Below are 18,171 nucleotides of genomic sequence, written 5' to 3'. Positions count from 1 at the left end.
GATCATCTTGTTTTATATACCATGAATTGTGTACAAAATATAAGATTTTGCTTTAAAAAAGAATCTAGCTACTTTTTAGGAAAAAGGTTAAAAGCCACTGTTTCACTGCATCCACATGCCACAGCTAATGCAGTGACCTAGAAAAGATTATATGATTTATACCATCTCATTCAATCAATAGCACTGTCAGGAGTAGAACTCAGCACCCTTGTTCAGTTCTCCTTTAAAACAATGAACCACATCAAATTTAAGTTACAGTTAAGAATAAAACTGTTTCAATATTCTTGTCTGTAAAATAAGATTAGACCAAGATTATCTGTAAGATCATTTTTCAAGTCTAAAACTCTAACTCTACAAATGCCAAGTTTAAACAGAGGTCTAAATTAAGAGAATGAATGTTCTTAAACACAGAACTCTTCAAACACTTTCAGATATTCCAGAGAAAGAACAAAACCAACACAGAAACAAGCTAACAGTTAGTCATTACTTTTTGCAACCTCTTCATTTTTTAATGCTAGGATACTACACTTTGTTATCAAAGACCATTGAAATAATCATACTGAAAGTTTTTTTGATTATTACATACTTTTGGAAAAGATATTGACCTAAGTATCAAAATACACAATTCACTGGATGTTCAAGGAACTGCATGCCTCACAGAGAACCAAGTATATCACTCTCTTAAGTTTAAAATAAGTGAATTCAGAGAAGCATTAAGCCCAGCTGACACATAATGGTCACAAATAAAGTTTTAATTCCCACCTATTAAAGCCTGAAAGAGGTTGCTCTGGAATATGTTAATAACCCGTTCTATGGAACTTCTGAGCTGTCTGTCTTCTGTTTGGCTTAGTCTCGAACGATAATCTTCCAAAAGGTGCAGTGCTCTCTGGGTATCTGAAAAGAAAAAAAAAGTTTGATTAAAATTATATATTTATAAGGAAGTACTACAAACTAGCTATGCAGCAAATGATTGCAAGATACCTAAACAATTCTCCAAACCTCCAAGTCAATTCACACTACTGTATTCCTGTACACATAAATAATCCTTAGAAATGATTCCAAAAATGTTCATTATGTCACAATAAAACAAGGTGAGTAGTTTGTAATCAATGTGTTCTAGTGATCATTTAATCAGTGTTAGTAACAGTTTCAGTTGATCTGATATACAAATGCCGATTACTACAATCCGTCATTATAATTCAAGTATTCTTTCAAAACTAGTAGTTCTTAGCCAGTATTCCACATTCGTTCACGAAAGGGTTTACTAAGAATGATAAAATATTAAAACGCTAGCACAAACTTTTTAAACAGACATTTCAGAGGGGAAAAAAGTTAACTGCCTCTTTAGTCCAGAGATGTCAAGGGAAAAAAGTTTGACAAACATTTAGGTGTTTCCATCTTCTGAATGATTGAGGCTTAGATTCCCTAAGTAGTAAGGCTAACGCTGTGCTGTCTCATCAGTTACACAAACATCTGTAAAACCACAGCAAGCACAAAACAGAAAAAAGCAAGGGATACCCACAAGAGTTTCGAAGTAAACTCTCACCTTGCTTCCGGACCGGCATTTTTCTCCAGAATCAGGAAGAGAGCACACACCTTAGAACACAAAACAGAAAGGAAACAGAACTTTAATTTAGAAAAGAACAAAATAGAGGTTAAACTAGCATTTACTCCTAATTCTCAAATAGAAATACTCCTAGCCCTATTTGAAAAGTCCACCTGGCAAAGTTTTCCCAAGTGAAAGAAGAGAGCCTCAAAACCCAGCAGTGCCAATCTAGAAAGCTTTTACCTAAGGTTGGGTTCCCCTGCAAATTAAGAGCAGACAGAAGCAAGCTGCCAAACTCTCCTCGAAAGCTGCCCCTTCTCCAAAGTGTGCTTAATGCTAGACGTGGGGCCACCCCTCCCCCGGCATAAGAAGGCATACCCCCCCACCTGCTACTGGGGGGTGAAGAGAGCGCTCCGACCCTTGGCCCCTAAACCAGCAGAGACCGTAAAGCACTCGGAGAAGGAACCAACTGGATTGATCACCCCGCCCTGCTCGGGCCCCCTCCTCTCGCTTGCCTGATTCCTTGTTGGCTTCCTCCGAGCTACTCCAGCGAGGGCCGGACAGGACAGCGGCCGCTCTCCGACGCCCTCGTGCCCCACATGCACACCTCCGCGGGCCCCCACACCTGCGGCGCCGCCACAAAGTTCCTGCGAGTGGCGTGCGCTCGGAGCTGGGGTGCGCCCCGGCCCGTCTCCCCCGCCCTGCCCCGCTCCACGTCCCCCCGCCCCACCCGGGGCTCGCGGAGCTGTGCAGAGGGGGGTGAGGGAACGGGGGAGGAGCTCCCCTCGGCGGCTGCACCCCCGTTGCCTCTTCCTCCGCCTCAGCCGCCGGCGCCTCCTCACTCGCCGGTGCCCGCTAGCCCGCTCGCCCTCTCAGCTCTTAGCCGCCACACCCCCGGAACCTCGCCTCCTTCCGCGCCCCCAACCGCTCTCCCCCCAAACTTTCCGCCAAGATGGCGGCCCTTGATCTGGATTGCCGCGCCCCCACGTGACCGCTTTCCCAGCGCTCTCAGCCAATGGGAAGTGAGGAGGCGGCTCGCGCCGAGCCCCGGGCTCTCAGCGCTGCTACCTTTGGGTTCGAAGAGGGAGGAGGACCAGGAGGGACGGCAGAAGGGGACCTGAGGAACGTCGAAGTGAACCTCCTAGCGTAAAGGCGCGGCCACCGCAGTGGTTCTGAGAACAAAGGAGTTGACGCACAGACTCTACAGGTGGGCCGGGGCGCCCTGGAAGAGCCCGCCTTTACCTCGTCCTAGCCCACCGGTGTGTCCCGCGGTTCTGAGCTAGTAGCGCACCAGGCGAGGAAGAGTGACAGTGTCGGAAGAGAAATGTGACCTCACCTACACCAGATCCGGGACACACATTCCGAGGCACCCTTTACCCTCACTAAACGCGTGTCGTTTCCAACTCAGCCGGACAGAGATCCACCCCGGGGGTGGATCCCCAACCTGGAAAAGCATTCTCTGGGAGGTGTCGCCTGAGCCACCCACGATAGGGGGCGGGAAAGGGCGGAGCCTGCGAGGGGGGAAAGGGAGGCGTTTGCGAGGGGGATGGGTGCCGTCTCTGCATTCTTATACTTGGTGCTAATTTTTAAAAAGTTACTGTTGGCCCCTCAGTAAAAGTTTTGGAGGAATTGAATTAAAGAAAAGTAGGTAAAATGTGGAGATTAGTTAATCTGATAAGAGATTGACGGTTTTCCCAGAGAATTTTTTAAATCTAGGTGATTAATTCCAAGTATGAATGCATTTAAGGAAGGGAATAGAAAATTGGTTCGTTCTTTTTCTCATTCATTCTCCCTTGCCTGCAACTCCGGCCAAGTCAACAGCTTCAAGTATTAACCAAGCTCTGGCGGCCCCTTTAAGAACTCACCTGTAGCTACCGCCCACCGAGCCGAAGCTCAGTTAGCAAAGTTCGTTTAAGTTTCGCTTGCACCTAGGAACGGGACTACTGGCCGGCCAGGACCCCGCTTCGGGGCTGAGCCTCCGAGGTTCTGGAAAAGGAATTGGGAAAAGCTGTCCAAATCACTTCCAGGTCTTCGACCCTCTTCTGTGTAGCAGCAACCTCCATGCTCTTATCCAGGGAGAAGAATTGGCCTAAGATCACCCAGTTCAGTTTAGTCGCTCAGTCGTGTCCGACTCTTTGCGACCCCATGAACTGCAGCACGCCAGGCCTCCCTGTCCATCACCAACTCCCGGAGTCCACCCAAATCCATGTCCATTGAGTCGGTGATGCCATCCAACCATCTCATCCTCTGTCGTCCCCTTCTCATCCCGCCTTCAATCTTGCCCAGCATGAGAGTCTTTTCTAATGAGTCAGTTCTTCCTAGAAGGTGGCCAAAGTATTGGAGTTTCAGCTTCAGCATCAGTCCTTCCAATATATATTCATAACTGATTTCCTTTAGGATTGACTGGTTGGATCTACTTGTAGTCCAAGGGCCTCGCAAGAGTCTTCTCCACCATCAGAGTTCAAAAACATCAATCCTTCCGCGCTCAGCTTTCTTTGTAGCCCAATTTTCACATCCATACATGACTACTGGAAAAACTATAGCTTTGACTAGACAGAGCTTTGTTGGCAAAGTAATGTCTCTACTTCTTAATATGCTGTCTAGGTTGGTCATAACTTTTCTTCCAAGGAGCAAGTGTCATTTCATGGTGGCAGTCACGATGAGCAGTGATTCCTTACAAATAGCTGTGAAAAGAAGAGAAGCAAAAGAAAGGGGAAGCGGAAAGATAAACCCATCTGAATGAAGAGTTCCAAAGAATAGCAAGGAGAGATGAGAAAGCCTTCCTCAGTGATCAATGCAAAGAAATAGAGGAAAACAATAGAATGGGAAAGACTAGAGATCTCTTCAAGAAAATTAGAGCTACCAAGGGAACATGTCATAAAAAGATTGGCACAATAAAGGACAGAAATGGTATGGACCTAACAGAAGCAGAAGATATTAAGAAGAGGTGGCGCGAATACACAGAAGAACTGTACAAAAAAGATCTTCATGACCCAGATAATCATGATGGTGTGATCACTCATCTAGAACCAGACATCCTGGAATGTGAAGTCAAGTAGACCTTAGGAGGCATCACTGTGAACAAAGCTAGTGGAGGTGATAGAATTCTGTTGAGCTGTTTCAAGGTCACCCAGAGTTAGTGACAAAACTGGAACCACAGAGATCATGTCTGTGAAAACTAGAAGGCTTTTCCCAGTAAACCAGATAGTCTTTCACCGAAGCAATATCCTTGGGCTAATAAAGGGAAGTCCCAGGAACCTTGTACTGTAATCATAACAGTTGCCCAGAGGTATACGGGTTTCACTTCTGGATTGCATCTTGGAATCCTAACTTGTTTTGAGAACCCAGTGACTTAAGAGCTCATCTAGACGTACTATCTCAGTTTAATATAAACTGAGGTCCATAGAGGGGAAGCAACTTGCCCAAGGACATGTAGACTAATCAGTAACAGCAGCCCAGAATTAATGCTCCTAGCTTCAGTTCAAGATTCCTTCCACTGTGACCTTGGACACTTGAGAGTAGCATATTGATGGTGTATTGATAGAAAATCTCTTTACGTGCTCCTGCATCAGGGGAGCTTGAGCAACAGTTAAAGCAGCATTTCAGAGAAGAAATGGGGTGGAAAAGTAAAAGGAAGATCTTAAAAGCAAGGGCTTAAATAGGAGGGTTTTTTAAATAGTGAAATAGGCGGTGGGGAGGGTTAATAGTGGGCTCCCCTGGATGGCTCAGATGGTAAATAATCTGCCTGCAATGCGGGAGACCTGGGTTGGATCCCTGGATTAGGAAGATCCCCTGGAGGTGTACATGGCAACCCACTCCAGTATTCTTGCCTTGAGAATCCCTGTGGACAGAGGAGCCTAGCAGGCTATAGTTCTTCGAGTCGCAAAGAGTTGGACAAGACTGAGCAACTAAGCACAGCACAGCAAAGGGTTAACAGTGAAGATGACTGATGGCATGCCTGCTGTTATCAAGACTTCATTGATGAACTGTGAGTGAAGTGGTTCCACTTCAGGAACCATTCTAAGAATGGAATCTGCAGAATTTAGAAGAAGAAGAGATTTCATCTACCCCCTTAATTTCATCTGTTGTTCATATATGTTCACTTGGTAGATGATGGGGATAGAAATAAAGATCTAAGCCCTGCTCTCAAGGACCCACAGCCTAGTAACAAATGGACAAAGACAAATGCAGGTTTTCTCAGGGGCCACTGACAAGTCAAAAACAAAATCTGTGTGAGTTCTCAATGTCTTCCTAGTCCTCTCCCTAAAAACAAAAAGAAGGCAGAGAAAGAAGAGGAAGCAAGAGGATGTGAAGCCCTTTCTTGTCATCTTTTAACCATACGTGATCAGCAGTGTCCAGAATGGACATAAATGAATGACACTAACACCTGTTTCACCCTTGGGGCTAGGACAAGTCCAGGCCTAGAATGCAGAGCCTTTACTCTTCATTCCTCCCTTCTATCCATCAGTATTAGTTACCTAAAGCTGTAAAACAAATTCCTTAGAGCTTAGTAACTTAAAACACAGTAGCTTAGTAACTAAAACAGTAATAAACATTATCTCACATTTTCTGTGCATCAGAAATTCAGGAGAACTTTAGCAGGATGGTTCTGGCTTGTGGTCTCAAGAGATTGCAGTCAAGATGTTTACCAGGGCTGCAATCATCTGCAGATTTAACGGATTAAAGAGGCTCTTCCAATATGACTCCCACATGGCCTCTGATTGTTGGCAAGAGGCCTCAGTTTACCAAGCAGTTCTGTCTATAAGGCTGTGTGATTATCTTCATGATATGGTGGCTGACTTTCTCCAGAGCAAGTGTTCATAGAGAGCAAGGCAGCAACCACAACATCTTTCATAACCTAATCTCAGAAGCAACATACCATCATTTCCACAGCCTCATATTTGTTACTCAGGTCAGCCTCAAAGAGTGAATATCAGGAGGTTAGACTCAATGGGGGCCTCTTAGAGTCTGGCTACCACATCATCACAACATACGAAGCAATGGCATCTGGATTTTTCCAAACATTTATTTCCTTGAAGTTCTCCTCACTTCATGCAGATAGCAGCTGCCATCAACTAAGATCTAATACAGGATCTGATTAATGTTCCAACCTCCTCATTAAAAATAATTATAATAATGAATATATATAGATATATGTATATAAACTTTCCAGCTACAAGTTAACTTTCCTTTGAAATACCTTCAAAGCCTTAGGAGTCAAAGGATTACAGATAAAGGTTCTAATTCACTATTCTTCTATTGAGATGTCAGAGATTTGATTGTCAAACAAGATTGTTGTTCAGTTTTAAACCTTCCCTTCCCAATAATCCTTCTACCCAAGCCACCCTTATAGCGCCACATCTCTGTGTCCTTTCTCCCAGCCAGGTCCTCAGCCTATCTTGTGTAAAATTACCCAGGTCCTGCCAGACTCTATTGCATCTTTTGCTCTCACTCTGGCAGTGGCAGTGTGCTGCCCATGCCAAGGTCATCAATAAAAGGAAAGGATGCTATCAAAAACAGCCAAGCCAGCTTAGGCTGCAGGAAAAGGAACAGTGTTGAGAATGATACAAGTGACCATGCTGGTTTAGACCTCCAGGAAGAGCTCAGGACGTGTTTCCAGGCAACACACTTAAGAGGGATCTAGCAAACCAGCAACTAGAAAGAAAAGAGTAACCAGAGCAGTCAGGGATGTGAAACCTTACCCCAAAGGGGAACCTAGGGGCAGTTCTTTCAGAAAAGAGAACTTTAGGGAGCTTGACTTTAATCTTCAAACAAGCTTATTCCGTGTATCTAGTAGACAGGAGTAAAACTAATGGATTAGAGTTTACTGGGTCACAAGAAGTTCTTCCTTGATGTAATCAGTCAGAACTCTAAAATTCCAAAGAACTGCCCCAGGATGGTGGGCGTTCCCCTTCAAGCAGAGGCTGAAAGAATCCAGCAAGGCTTTCTTGTCAGAAACAGGTAGATACCCAGGACAGAAGATTGGACTAAGTGACCTTTGAGACAACAGTTCCAAGCACTTGAAATTTTGGTCCCTGCTGTGGTATTTGTACCATTTTATCTAACCCTGATGCTGGGAGGGATTGGGGACAGGAGGAGAAGGGGACAACAGAGGATGAGATGGCTGGATGGCATCACCGACTTGAAGGACATGAGTTTGAGTAAACTCCGGGAGTTGGTGATGGACAGGGAGGCCTGGCGTGCTGCGATTCATGGGGTCGCAAAGAGTCGGACACGACTGAGCGACTGAACTGAACTGATCTACATCAAAAATCCATTCCATCCATTTTTAGTGGTACTAAGACTGACCTGCTTCTGCACAGATAATTCTTACCGAAACACAAGGTACAAGTTTAAATCAATTCCCTTTAAAACGTGGACAGTTGCCCACCTCCATGACAATTATGGACTGAACTCATGCATTTTAATGTATGAGCCATCCTCATATTCCTATATTATGCTGTAATGGGTTCCTAAGTTGGTATCAGACTAATAACTGCTTCCCATTTAAACTGGTGTACTTTTGTACTGCTATAGCCCTTCATAGAGTGTTCAAAGACAGATTTAATCCATTGTAGTCTCACAGCAACCTTTGAGGTAAATGTATTGATTATGACCTCCCACTTTGCAGAGGAGGACATTGAGGAAAAAGGAAATAAATAATCCAGTCTAGGACACCACAGCTAGTGAGTAATAGAGCTGGGACTGATGGTTAGTTCATTGTTTATTGAATTATGTTGCATTTTCTCTACTTGATTCTTTTCTAAAACAACAAACAAGCAAACAACTGTATGTGTGTGTATGGGTGTGTGTGTCTGTGGGTTTGGGGGTGGGGTGTGTGTGTGTGTATGTGTTGGGGCAGGTAGGCGGTGTATGAGAGACAGATTGGAGATACAGATGTTAGAAAGACAGAGAGATACTAAGGGAAAGAGAGAGAAGAGAGACACAGAGAGTCTGATACAATATAGCACTGGCTAGTCTGTTACCTATTTATCATATATTTGAATGCTTTTAACAGTGAAGATACTTTTTATGGAAATAGGAATGTCACCTCTGACCACAAAGAAGTAAGTATCCACACCCTAATTATACATGATAACTAAATAAGATTTTTTTAATGCAAAGGTTTTGTTTAAAATACTCTGTAACTTTTTCTTTCCTTCCTTTACCCTGAAAAGTACCCTTGAGTATTAATGAGAGGTTTCACAGATGTATGGAACAACCAGTCTGGAAGGGTCTTTGGACACCATCTAGTGCCATCCTCTCCTTTGCAAGACAGAAGAGCTCCCAGATAGTATCAGCACGCAATTATTAAAGGCTTCTCCCTGATAGCAGAACGCTGCTGCCATTTCAGGGAAAATCAGTCTTCCTCTGGGCAGGGAGGGGGAGTGGGAAATTAGTAATATTTTCTAAAAATACATTTCTAAGTTTAACCAAATTTGCCTTTCTACTTGTGAGGAGCTCAGAGTATTGACAGAAACTCTAGAATCCCATATTGAAATCCTTAGGATTATAGTCAAATCTCTAAGTGAGACAGCCTCCTCACCCCACTCCCTACCAAGAGGATTACCAGTGTCTATTCAAAGAAGGCTCTGGGTAGGGCCCTCTGGTCGGATTATCCTTTTATAGGAAACTTAATTGGAATTTGAAGAAACACTGCTGGAATTTTAGGAAATCATTTGTATTTCATTTCTGAACCGTGGCTTGGCTAATAGAATTCTGATAAGCAAAAGAATCTAAAAGATTCTTCATAGTGAGACATTGATTGAGTCCCAGTGACCAATCTCCTCTAGCACAAAAAAACTGCCATAGTCTTCTAGAAGCTCTCTGTGCCAGTCTTTCATTTTTGGGAAATGACACCATCTAGAGCTGTCCTTTTCCTGTTTCTCATGTTGTATAACCCCAGATTCCTTTATTATTTCCTTTTATTTTAAGCTCACCAGAACAGTAACAACAAAATATCATTTAAATATTATTTTCTATTTAAATTCCCTTTACATTAGATTAATTTCTTTCAATAGATTGTTTTTTTTTAAAAATGAGATTAATTATCTTTTGTTAATAAATTGGGCTACAGTTGAGGAAACTTCCACATATGCTTTTCTAAAACCCTGCAAAAATTCTGAAAGTTGGAAAACATTTCAAATTGCAAGTTACTTTATGAATAAATAAAGCTAAGTCCAAAGTAGGTGGGAGACAATAAAATAATAACTATAAAAACAAAAATTAAAAGGAGGCCGATGTTATCAATTGCTAATGAAAGTGGTGAAAGTATTTAAGAAAAAGGAAGGAGCAGGTATTGGATAAGAAATGCTACCATGGTAGTTTAGAGAAGCTTGGATTCAGGGGAGTAGAATAAAGCTATATTCTTTTCTCTCTTAGAAAATCACTCTGAAAAAAAAAAAGAATAAAAAAAAAGAAAATCACTCTGAAAATATTAGAACAAAAAGAAACTTGTTTCTCCATAGTCAATGAAAATAAGAGTGCTTAGTAACCCCCAAAAAGATAGAAAGTAGTTGGAGAATTGGTCAAATTCAAGGGCCTGAGCTAGGAGTTGGGGGAGTAAAAAATAACTAACTAAATAAAAATAAAACAAGTAGGAAAAAATGTGTGTGTGTTTGTGTGATGTGTTAACTATTGATTAACATAACAAGACTATCTGCTTTGTTCGTTGTCTGTATTTTTGTAAACATTTGAAATAAGTTTACATTTGAGTTAAACATTAAACATTCAATTTAAACAATTGAATTCAATTTAATTCAATTAAAATTTTATATCTAGAATATAATTCAATTCAATTGAATTCAATTGAATTGAATTCAAAGTTTATATCTAGAAAAAAGCAGATATATTGTTTTGAAGTATCCTAAAAGAGCTAAGGAAATAGAGGCTCCAGATACTACTGAAGATGAGGTGCAGCTAGGCATTGTGGGGCAGTGGAGGGGGTGATGAAAAGGAGAATGATTAAATACCTACATAAGGAGATATTAGATGTTACGTTTCCATACACTCAGATGGGTGACCCCTTCTTCTACTCCAAAAGACAGGAGTTTTATTTACTGAAGAAAAAGAGAGGTTTCAGATTTGGGGTTGCTAAATGCAGAAGGTGATGGTGAGTTACAGTAATAAAAACAGGAGACTGAGAGAAAATATGCACACTAAACACAGAGATATTCCCTTACCAACTTAACTTCCTCCCCTTAGATCCAGGAGCCATAGCTGGACACATATCCTCCAGACAAAACAAAACAAAAATGGAATTGCCTGAGGGGGAAAAAACAATAGATACAGTTGGGAGATTCACAATAAATGTTAGTCTGAGCTACCAGGAAAATGCAAATCAAAATCACAATCAGATACAACTTCACACCCACTAGGATGGCTATAACCAAAAAGACACATCTGTTAAGACATACCTATCATTATAACAAATGCTACCTAGGATATGCTTCCTGGATAGCTCAGTAGGTAAAGAATCTGTCTACAAGGTAGGAAATGCAAGAGACATTGGTTCAATCCCTGGGTCATGAAGATCCCCTGGAAAAGAAAATCCACTCTTCCGTTGGGTTACAACCCACTCCAGTATTCTATTTTTTATTTTTTAGAATTTATTTATTTTAATTGGAGGCTAATTAGTTTACAATATTGTAGTGGTTTTTGCCATACATTGACATGAATCAGCCATGGGTGTACATGTGTTCTTCATCCTGAACCCCCCTCCCACCTCCCTCCCCATCCCATCCCTCAGGGTCATCCCAGTGCACCAGCCCTGAGCACCCTGTCTCACGCATCGAACCTGGACTGGCGATCTATTTCACATATGATAATATACATGTGTCAATGCTAGTCTCTCAAATCATCCCACCCTCACCTTCTCCCACAGAATCCAAAAGTCTGTTCTTTACCTCAGTGTCTCTTTTGCTGTCTCACATATAGGGTCATTGTTACCATCTTTCTAAACTCCATATATATGCGTTAATATACTGTATTGGTGTTTTTCTTTCTGACTTACTTCACTCTATATAATAGGTTCCAGTTTCATCAACCTCATTAGAACTCGAGTATTCTTGACTGGGAAATCCCATGGACAGAGGAGCCTGGTGGGCTATAGTCCATGGGCTCAAAAAGAGTCAGACACGACTGAGTGACTAAGCACACGCCTAGAATACAGAGCAATCAGAACCCACATGTTACTGGTGGGGATGTAAAATGGCGCAGCCACGTTAGGAAACAATCTGGCAGTTTGTCAAATGGTTAAACAGACAGTTACTATATGACACAACAATTCCACTCCTGAATATATACCAAAGAGAATTGAAAACATATGTCCACACAAAAATTGTACACAAATATTCTTAGCAGCAGTATCCATAATAGCCAAAAAGCAGAAACAACCTAAAAGTTCATGAATAGATGGCAGATTAAAAAAATATATATTCATACAATTAATTATTATTCAGCAATAAAAAGGATTAAAGTACTGGTATATATTACATGATGTAAGCATAATCTTTGAAATATTATGTTAAGTTAAAGAAGTTAGTTACAAAGGACCACATAATATATGTTTTTATTTATATGAAATGTCCTAAATAGGCAAATCTATAGAGATAGCAAGAAGACTAGTGGTTGCCTGGGGTTGAGGGCTATGACTTGGGTAGAACATTAAAGGTTAGGAGTTTTTCTGAGGTTAATGAGTTTGTTCTGAAATCAATTTGGTGTTGGATGTGCAACTCTGTGAATGTATCAAAAGCCATGGAATTGTACATTTTAAATGGATGAATTGTATGGTATGTGAATTATATCTCCATAGAACTATTTTTAAAGTCAAGTTGGCCACTTTATTGCCCTTCAAGAATGCCAATCAAAGAGCCCTTCCCATGTACAAAAAACTTCCCATCATCTGTTTTCACCAGCAGTAAGGAATCAAGGGTCGCCAAACATTTGGGTAATGCCCAAATAGTCACCATCATGAAGGATGGTGACCAAAAATGGACTAACCAGGCAAAAAAAAATCTCTGAGAAAATAAAAGTTCTGAGTCAATGCAAGGAATATGGGGAAAATAAAAAAGTTTTAATTATTGTCCTCAGAGCAGATACGGAATCCATAACGTGGACACTATAATCAAAAAAGGAAGAAAAGAGTTCTTTAAAATTAAAAATTTGAAAACAAAACACAAAACTAAACAAAAATTTGGAAGATAGGGTCAAGGAAATATCCAGAAAGAAAGGATGAGAAAGGAAATCTAGGAAAGTAAGAGGTTTGATAAATAAAGAATATCAATTAATAGATATTCCAGAAGAGAGATCAAGGGAGAAAATTAAGTACGTAGTACAAGAAACTAACAAAATAAGGAAAGGAAGTAAATAATGCAACAAATTCATCAGAACTGAAAAATAAAAGTCTACAAATCAAAAAAGGCCCACTGACCAGCAAGGTTAATGGATATAGAAAGACTCACACCAAAATATATCACTGTGATATTTCAGAACACTAAAAATGCAATGTATATCCTCAGTGCTTCCAAGAAGAAAAACAGTCCACATATTAAGAATTTAGAAATCAGAATGGCATCAGACTTCTCAGTAACTTTGGAAGTTAGAAGATATTTAAACAATGCACTTAAATTTTTAAGGAAAAAAATTGCTTTTCCTTGGGATCATATGTCTAAACAGACTAGCGATCTGCATTCAATTAAAAAAAAACTTTTTTTTTTAGTGTCTCAAAAAAATTGATCTCTGATACATGCTTTTTCTGGAGGCTTCTAGATGGATGTACTTCATCAACAGCATAAACTAAAATAGGATATATGGGATCCAAGAAACAGGATCCAAAGTGAAATGGGTGAAGAGAATTTCCAGGGTGCTGGTTTCTGATAATTTCAGTACTAAAACTGTGAAATAGAACTTTGAGAGGAAGTCGTACAGACTGGAAGGTGGGAGGACTTCAGGATCAATGGTTCCAAGACAGCCATGGAACTAGTAAACTAGTTGATAATTTTGATCGCATGGAAAATTTGATCAAGTAGCATTTTTCAGAGCTGTTGGAGGGGGTGGAAAAACTTAAGAAGAAGATGTTGACAGAAAGATAAACAAACAGAAAACATCTAATTGTTAATTTCAGGAAAATAAATTGTGTAAGAAAGAAAATATCACTATATACAGTTTGGATCAAAAGTATAATATTTTTGTAGTCCTAGTAATGAAAACATAATATAGTAGTGAAAAATAATTTAACAACAACCAAAAAGAGAGATACAGTTACAAGAGCAGAATTTATTTAGTCGCTAAGCTGTATCCAACTCTGCAACTCCTATAGCCGGCCAAGCTTCTCTGTCCATGAGATTTCCCAGGCAAGAATACTGGAGTGTGTTGCCATTTCCTTCTCTAGCAGATCTTCCTGACCCAGGGATCAAACCCACGCTCCTGCATTGGCAGGCAGATTCTTTACTGTTGAGCCTCCAGGGAAGCCCTAAAAGCAGGATGAGAACTAGTATATTAATAATTTCAGATAAGTCATACATATATAATAGAAGTAAATTGATGATTTCAACTTTTGAATAAAAGTATCAACTGTCTATATTATTTAATGATATAGGAGTAAGTTCCAGAAGAAACAGCTGAAAGAATTGAAGATTTTTCTCTAGAGTGGGATGGAAGCAGTGGAGAGGTGGGGAGAGGGCAAGGACCTTGTATTTACTATTACTATAGGACTTTTGGCATTCTTTGACCTTTAAAAATTACATGCATGAAATAAATGATTAGGGATAAAGATGATTTTAAAATTCATATAGGAAATTCCCCAGAAATCCAGTGGTTAGGACTCCCTGCTCTCACTTCCAAGGGCCAAGATTCAGTCCCTGGTCAGGACACTAAGATATCACAAGCTATGCAGTGTGGTAAAAAAAAAATCTTATAAAATTTATATAAAGAGAAGTTAAGTGATGCACAGTGACGTCCATGCACATTGAATCCTTAAAGCGGAATTTCATTGCTAAATGTAAATGTAAAGAAACTGATAACTCCAATTGCTGCTGCAGCAACCACCCCTCCTGGAAACTGAGATGGCTGGAGGAAGTGGTCACTACAGGGCCAGAATGACAAGAGTTCAGAATTTCCTTTTCTAGGGAGTCTCTCATATTTTCTCCAGCAAGGTTATAAATGTGGTTCTATTTGTAGACAGTTTTGTTTACTGCTCAGAATCTTTCTAACTTGATATATGCGTGAGTCCCTAAGATTTCTAGAAAACCCTTTGAAAGTGAAATGTTGTGTCTTCCCTACCTAAATCATAAAAACTCTAAGAAAAATCATTCTATTAGAATCCAGTATTAAAATGTTAGTATTCTTTAACTTATATATCAATGCTTTCTTTAAGTGTCTATTTTTAAACAAATATACAATTTTAAAAGCTATATAACCAAGATTTATTTATGGTTAAAAAATAAAACTGCAAACAATAGGAGCATATATACTTAAAAGTAGGATTTCCCTGGTATTTCAGTGGTAAAGAATCCACCTGCCAATGCAGGAGACATAAGAGATGTAGGCTTGATCCCAGGGTTGAGAAGGTCCCCTGGAGGAGGACATGGCAACCCACTCCAGTATTCTTGCCTGGAGAAACCCATGGACTGAGAAGCCTAGTGGGCTACAGTCCATGGAGTCACAAGTGACCTAGTACGCACTCATACTTAAAAATAAAGTATCCATTCCCATCTCCAAGCCAGGCTTCAACAGTACATAAACCGTGAACTTCCAGATGTTCAAGCTGGTTTTAGAAAAGGCAGAGGAACCAGAGATCAAATTGCCAACATCCGCTGGATCATCGAAAAAGCAAGAGAGTTCCAGAAAAACATCTATTTCTGCTTTATTGACTATGCCAAAGTCTTTGACTGTGTGGATCACCACAAACTGTGGAAAATCCTTCAAGAGATGGGAATACCAGACCACCTGACCTGCCTCCTGAGACATCTGTATGCAGGTCAGGAAGCAAAAGTCAGAACTGGACATGGAACAACAGACTGGTTCCAAATAGGGAAAGGAGTACGTCAAGGCTGTATATTGTCCCTGCTTACTTAACTTCTATGCAGAGTACATCACGAGAAATGCTGGGCTGGAGGAAGCACAAGCTGGAATCAAGACTGCCAGGAGAAATGTCAATAACCTCAGATATGCAGATGACACCACCCTTATGGCAGAAAGCGAACAAGAACTAAAGAGCCTCTTGGTGAAAGGGAAACAAGAGAGCAAAAAAGTTGGCTTAAAACTCAGCATTCAGAAAACTAAGATCATGGCATCCGGTCCCATCACTTCATGGCAAATAGATGGGGAAACAATGGAAACAGTGGCAGACATTATTTTGGAGGGCTCCAAAATCACTGCAGATGGTGACTGCAGCCATGAAATAAAAAGATGCTTACTCCTTGGAAGAAAAGTTATGACCAAACTAGACAGCATATTAAAAGCAGAGACATTACTTTGCCAACAAATGTCCTTCTAGTCAAGGCTATGGTTTTTCCAGTAGTCATGTATGGATGTGAGAGTTGGACTATAAAGAAAGCTGCGCACAGAAGAACTGATGGTTTTGAACTGTGGTGTTAGAGAAGACTCTTGAGAGTCCCTTGGACTGCAAGGAGATCCAACCAGTCCATCCTAAAGGAGATCAGTCCTGAATGTTCACTGCAAGGACTGATGTTGAAGCTGACACTCCAATACGCTGGCCACCTGACACGAAGAGCTGACTCATTTGAAAAGACCCTGATGCTGGGAAAGATTGAGGGCAGGAGGAGAAGGGGATGACAGAGGATGAGGTGCTTGGATGGCATCACCGACTCAACGGACATGAATTTGAGTAAACTCCGGGAGTTGATGATGGACAGAGAGGCCTAACATGCTGCAGTCCACGGGGTTGCAAAGAGTTGGGAATGACTGAGTGACTGAAATGAACTGAACTGACATTCCCATCTTTGTCACCCTGCTTTGACTCATTCTTTAAGCATGGAGTTTAATAGTTTGTTAGATCGCTTTGTAGGTCACTACATTTTGACTTTTCAAAGCAGATGGAGGTGAGAAAGTAATTCAAGAAACTAACTGCCATGTATGATGAAAGACTGAACATACACACAGATGTTGGCTAGACTCTACATGACAATAGATCTCTGATCCACAATCTCTTCAGTGACCAGCCCAAGAAGCCAACTACAACCTCTGTAGCAATTGATGCAGAATGATCAGGACTTGGTTAATGACTGTCAGCTTTCCTGTGTTTTGCCCTTGCTTCTAACTCAGGGATAACCAGGAAAATAAAATATGCTCTCCAAGTCAATTACATAAAATGTCTTGCTGACTCTCCCACCTCCAGCTTCCCTGTGTCAACAACCTTCAATCAAAGAATACTGATGCCCTTAAAAAAAAAAAAGCAACTATAAAGCTTTCTAATTCCCCTGCCTGCTCTTGAGTCTCCGCCAAACACAAGATATGGTAGCTGATCCACATTATAGTAACTACTGAATAAATAGCCATTGATCTTATTCAAGTGGTCATCATTTATTTCCACAATAACAAGAAAACCTTCCTATAAGAAGCAAAAATGATATCAGAATAACAGTTTAGTCTGCTGCTTTAGTGAAACCTTCATTTATTAGTCTCAACTAATATGCAGTACGCTACTATGAGCCAGCCTGTAAAATAAGTTGTATTTCCCTAGGACAAATGTAGACAAACTTGTTTAAGAAGGAAAGTACGGAGCTGAATCCTTAAGAGTCGGACATTTGACTCTGAGTCATTGTTTATGGCCTGTAGCAGGCATAATATTTATTTTGAACTTCTCAAAATTTCTTGATTGAATGTGAAAGGAGTGAAGGCCTCAGCAATTAACATAAATGGCATAAAAGGAATTATTAATAATAATGTTTTTCATGCCAGTCTTTTTATTTTTTTAAAATCTCTTATTTCCCCTGAAGATTTGTAACACTGTTAGAGTTGTTTTTTTTTTTTATTTATATAAATACTTGTCTAAGGATGATTGCTCCTCTCCTCTCTCAATTATGTTCAATTTACTAAACCAGACCACAAAGTTTTTCTTTAATAAAGTTGGCAAACAGAGCAACTGAAAACATTTTGCTCCAGGGAATGATATTCTGGTAAGTTTTACTGAAGATGACATTTTCATTAGCACTGCTAATGAACTATGCTTATTCCTTTGGGAAGCCATAATTTATTAAAGAATTAAAAGTCTGAAAAAAACACCAAAAGAATTACACTCATTCATTTTGAATGTGACTACAGTATTTGCAATAGAAAAAATAGTGAGTATTCCCTAAAGTCGTGGTGGCTTTTAAACACTGCATAATTCTGGGTATTGCTGTCAGGGAAGCATTGCACCATTGCTCATTAGAAGGATAATGCCATTATAATAGCTTTACTCTGAGGCATAAACTAGTTAAATGAAGCGTTAGAAAAAGAAAGCCAAAGTTTGTTTGGTGAATCACTCGTTCTATAGTTTGGTGAGTCTACAATGAGCCAGAAAGAAATCCAGCTAGCAACTTAATTTGAAGAAAGCGTCCAAGGAAGAATATACAATTCTTATCATTGGTCTCTAGGCTTCATTACTAACTCTGTTCATGAAA

The 18,171-nt window shown here is 40.4% G+C and overlaps 1 protein-coding gene across 7 annotated transcripts in view; it reads right to left on the bottom strand.

Annotated features, from left to right (window-relative positions):
* Positions 1-2,973, bottom strand: part of DLG1 (discs large MAGUK scaffold protein 1) — a 258,661-nt gene extending 255,688 nt beyond the window's left edge. For 6 of the 7 annotated variants that reach the window (XM_061166871.1, XM_061166873.1, XM_061166874.1 and 3 more), the window contains exons 1-3: positions 2,062-2,208; positions 1,547-1,596; positions 763-894 (exon numbers count right to left, since the gene is read on the bottom strand). In XM_061166871.1, coding sequence (XP_061022854.1) covers positions 763-894; positions 1,547-1,565 — 151 coding nt within the window. In that variant the 5' untranslated portion in view covers positions 1,566-1,596; positions 2,062-2,208. Of the gene's footprint in view, positions 1-762; positions 895-1,546; positions 1,597-2,061; positions 2,209-2,882 lie in introns of those variants that run through there. The other variant, XM_061166872.1, reaches the window with a different exon arrangement.
* Positions 2,974-18,171: the final 15,198 nt, after the last annotated feature.

Source organism: Dama dama, chromosome 19 (assembly GCF_033118175.1).
Source record: "Dama dama isolate Ldn47 chromosome 19, ASM3311817v1, whole genome shotgun sequence".
Taxonomy (NCBI): Eukaryota; Metazoa; Chordata; class Mammalia; order Artiodactyla; family Cervidae; genus Dama; species Dama dama.
This window is presented reverse-complemented; position numbering and strand designations above follow the sequence as displayed.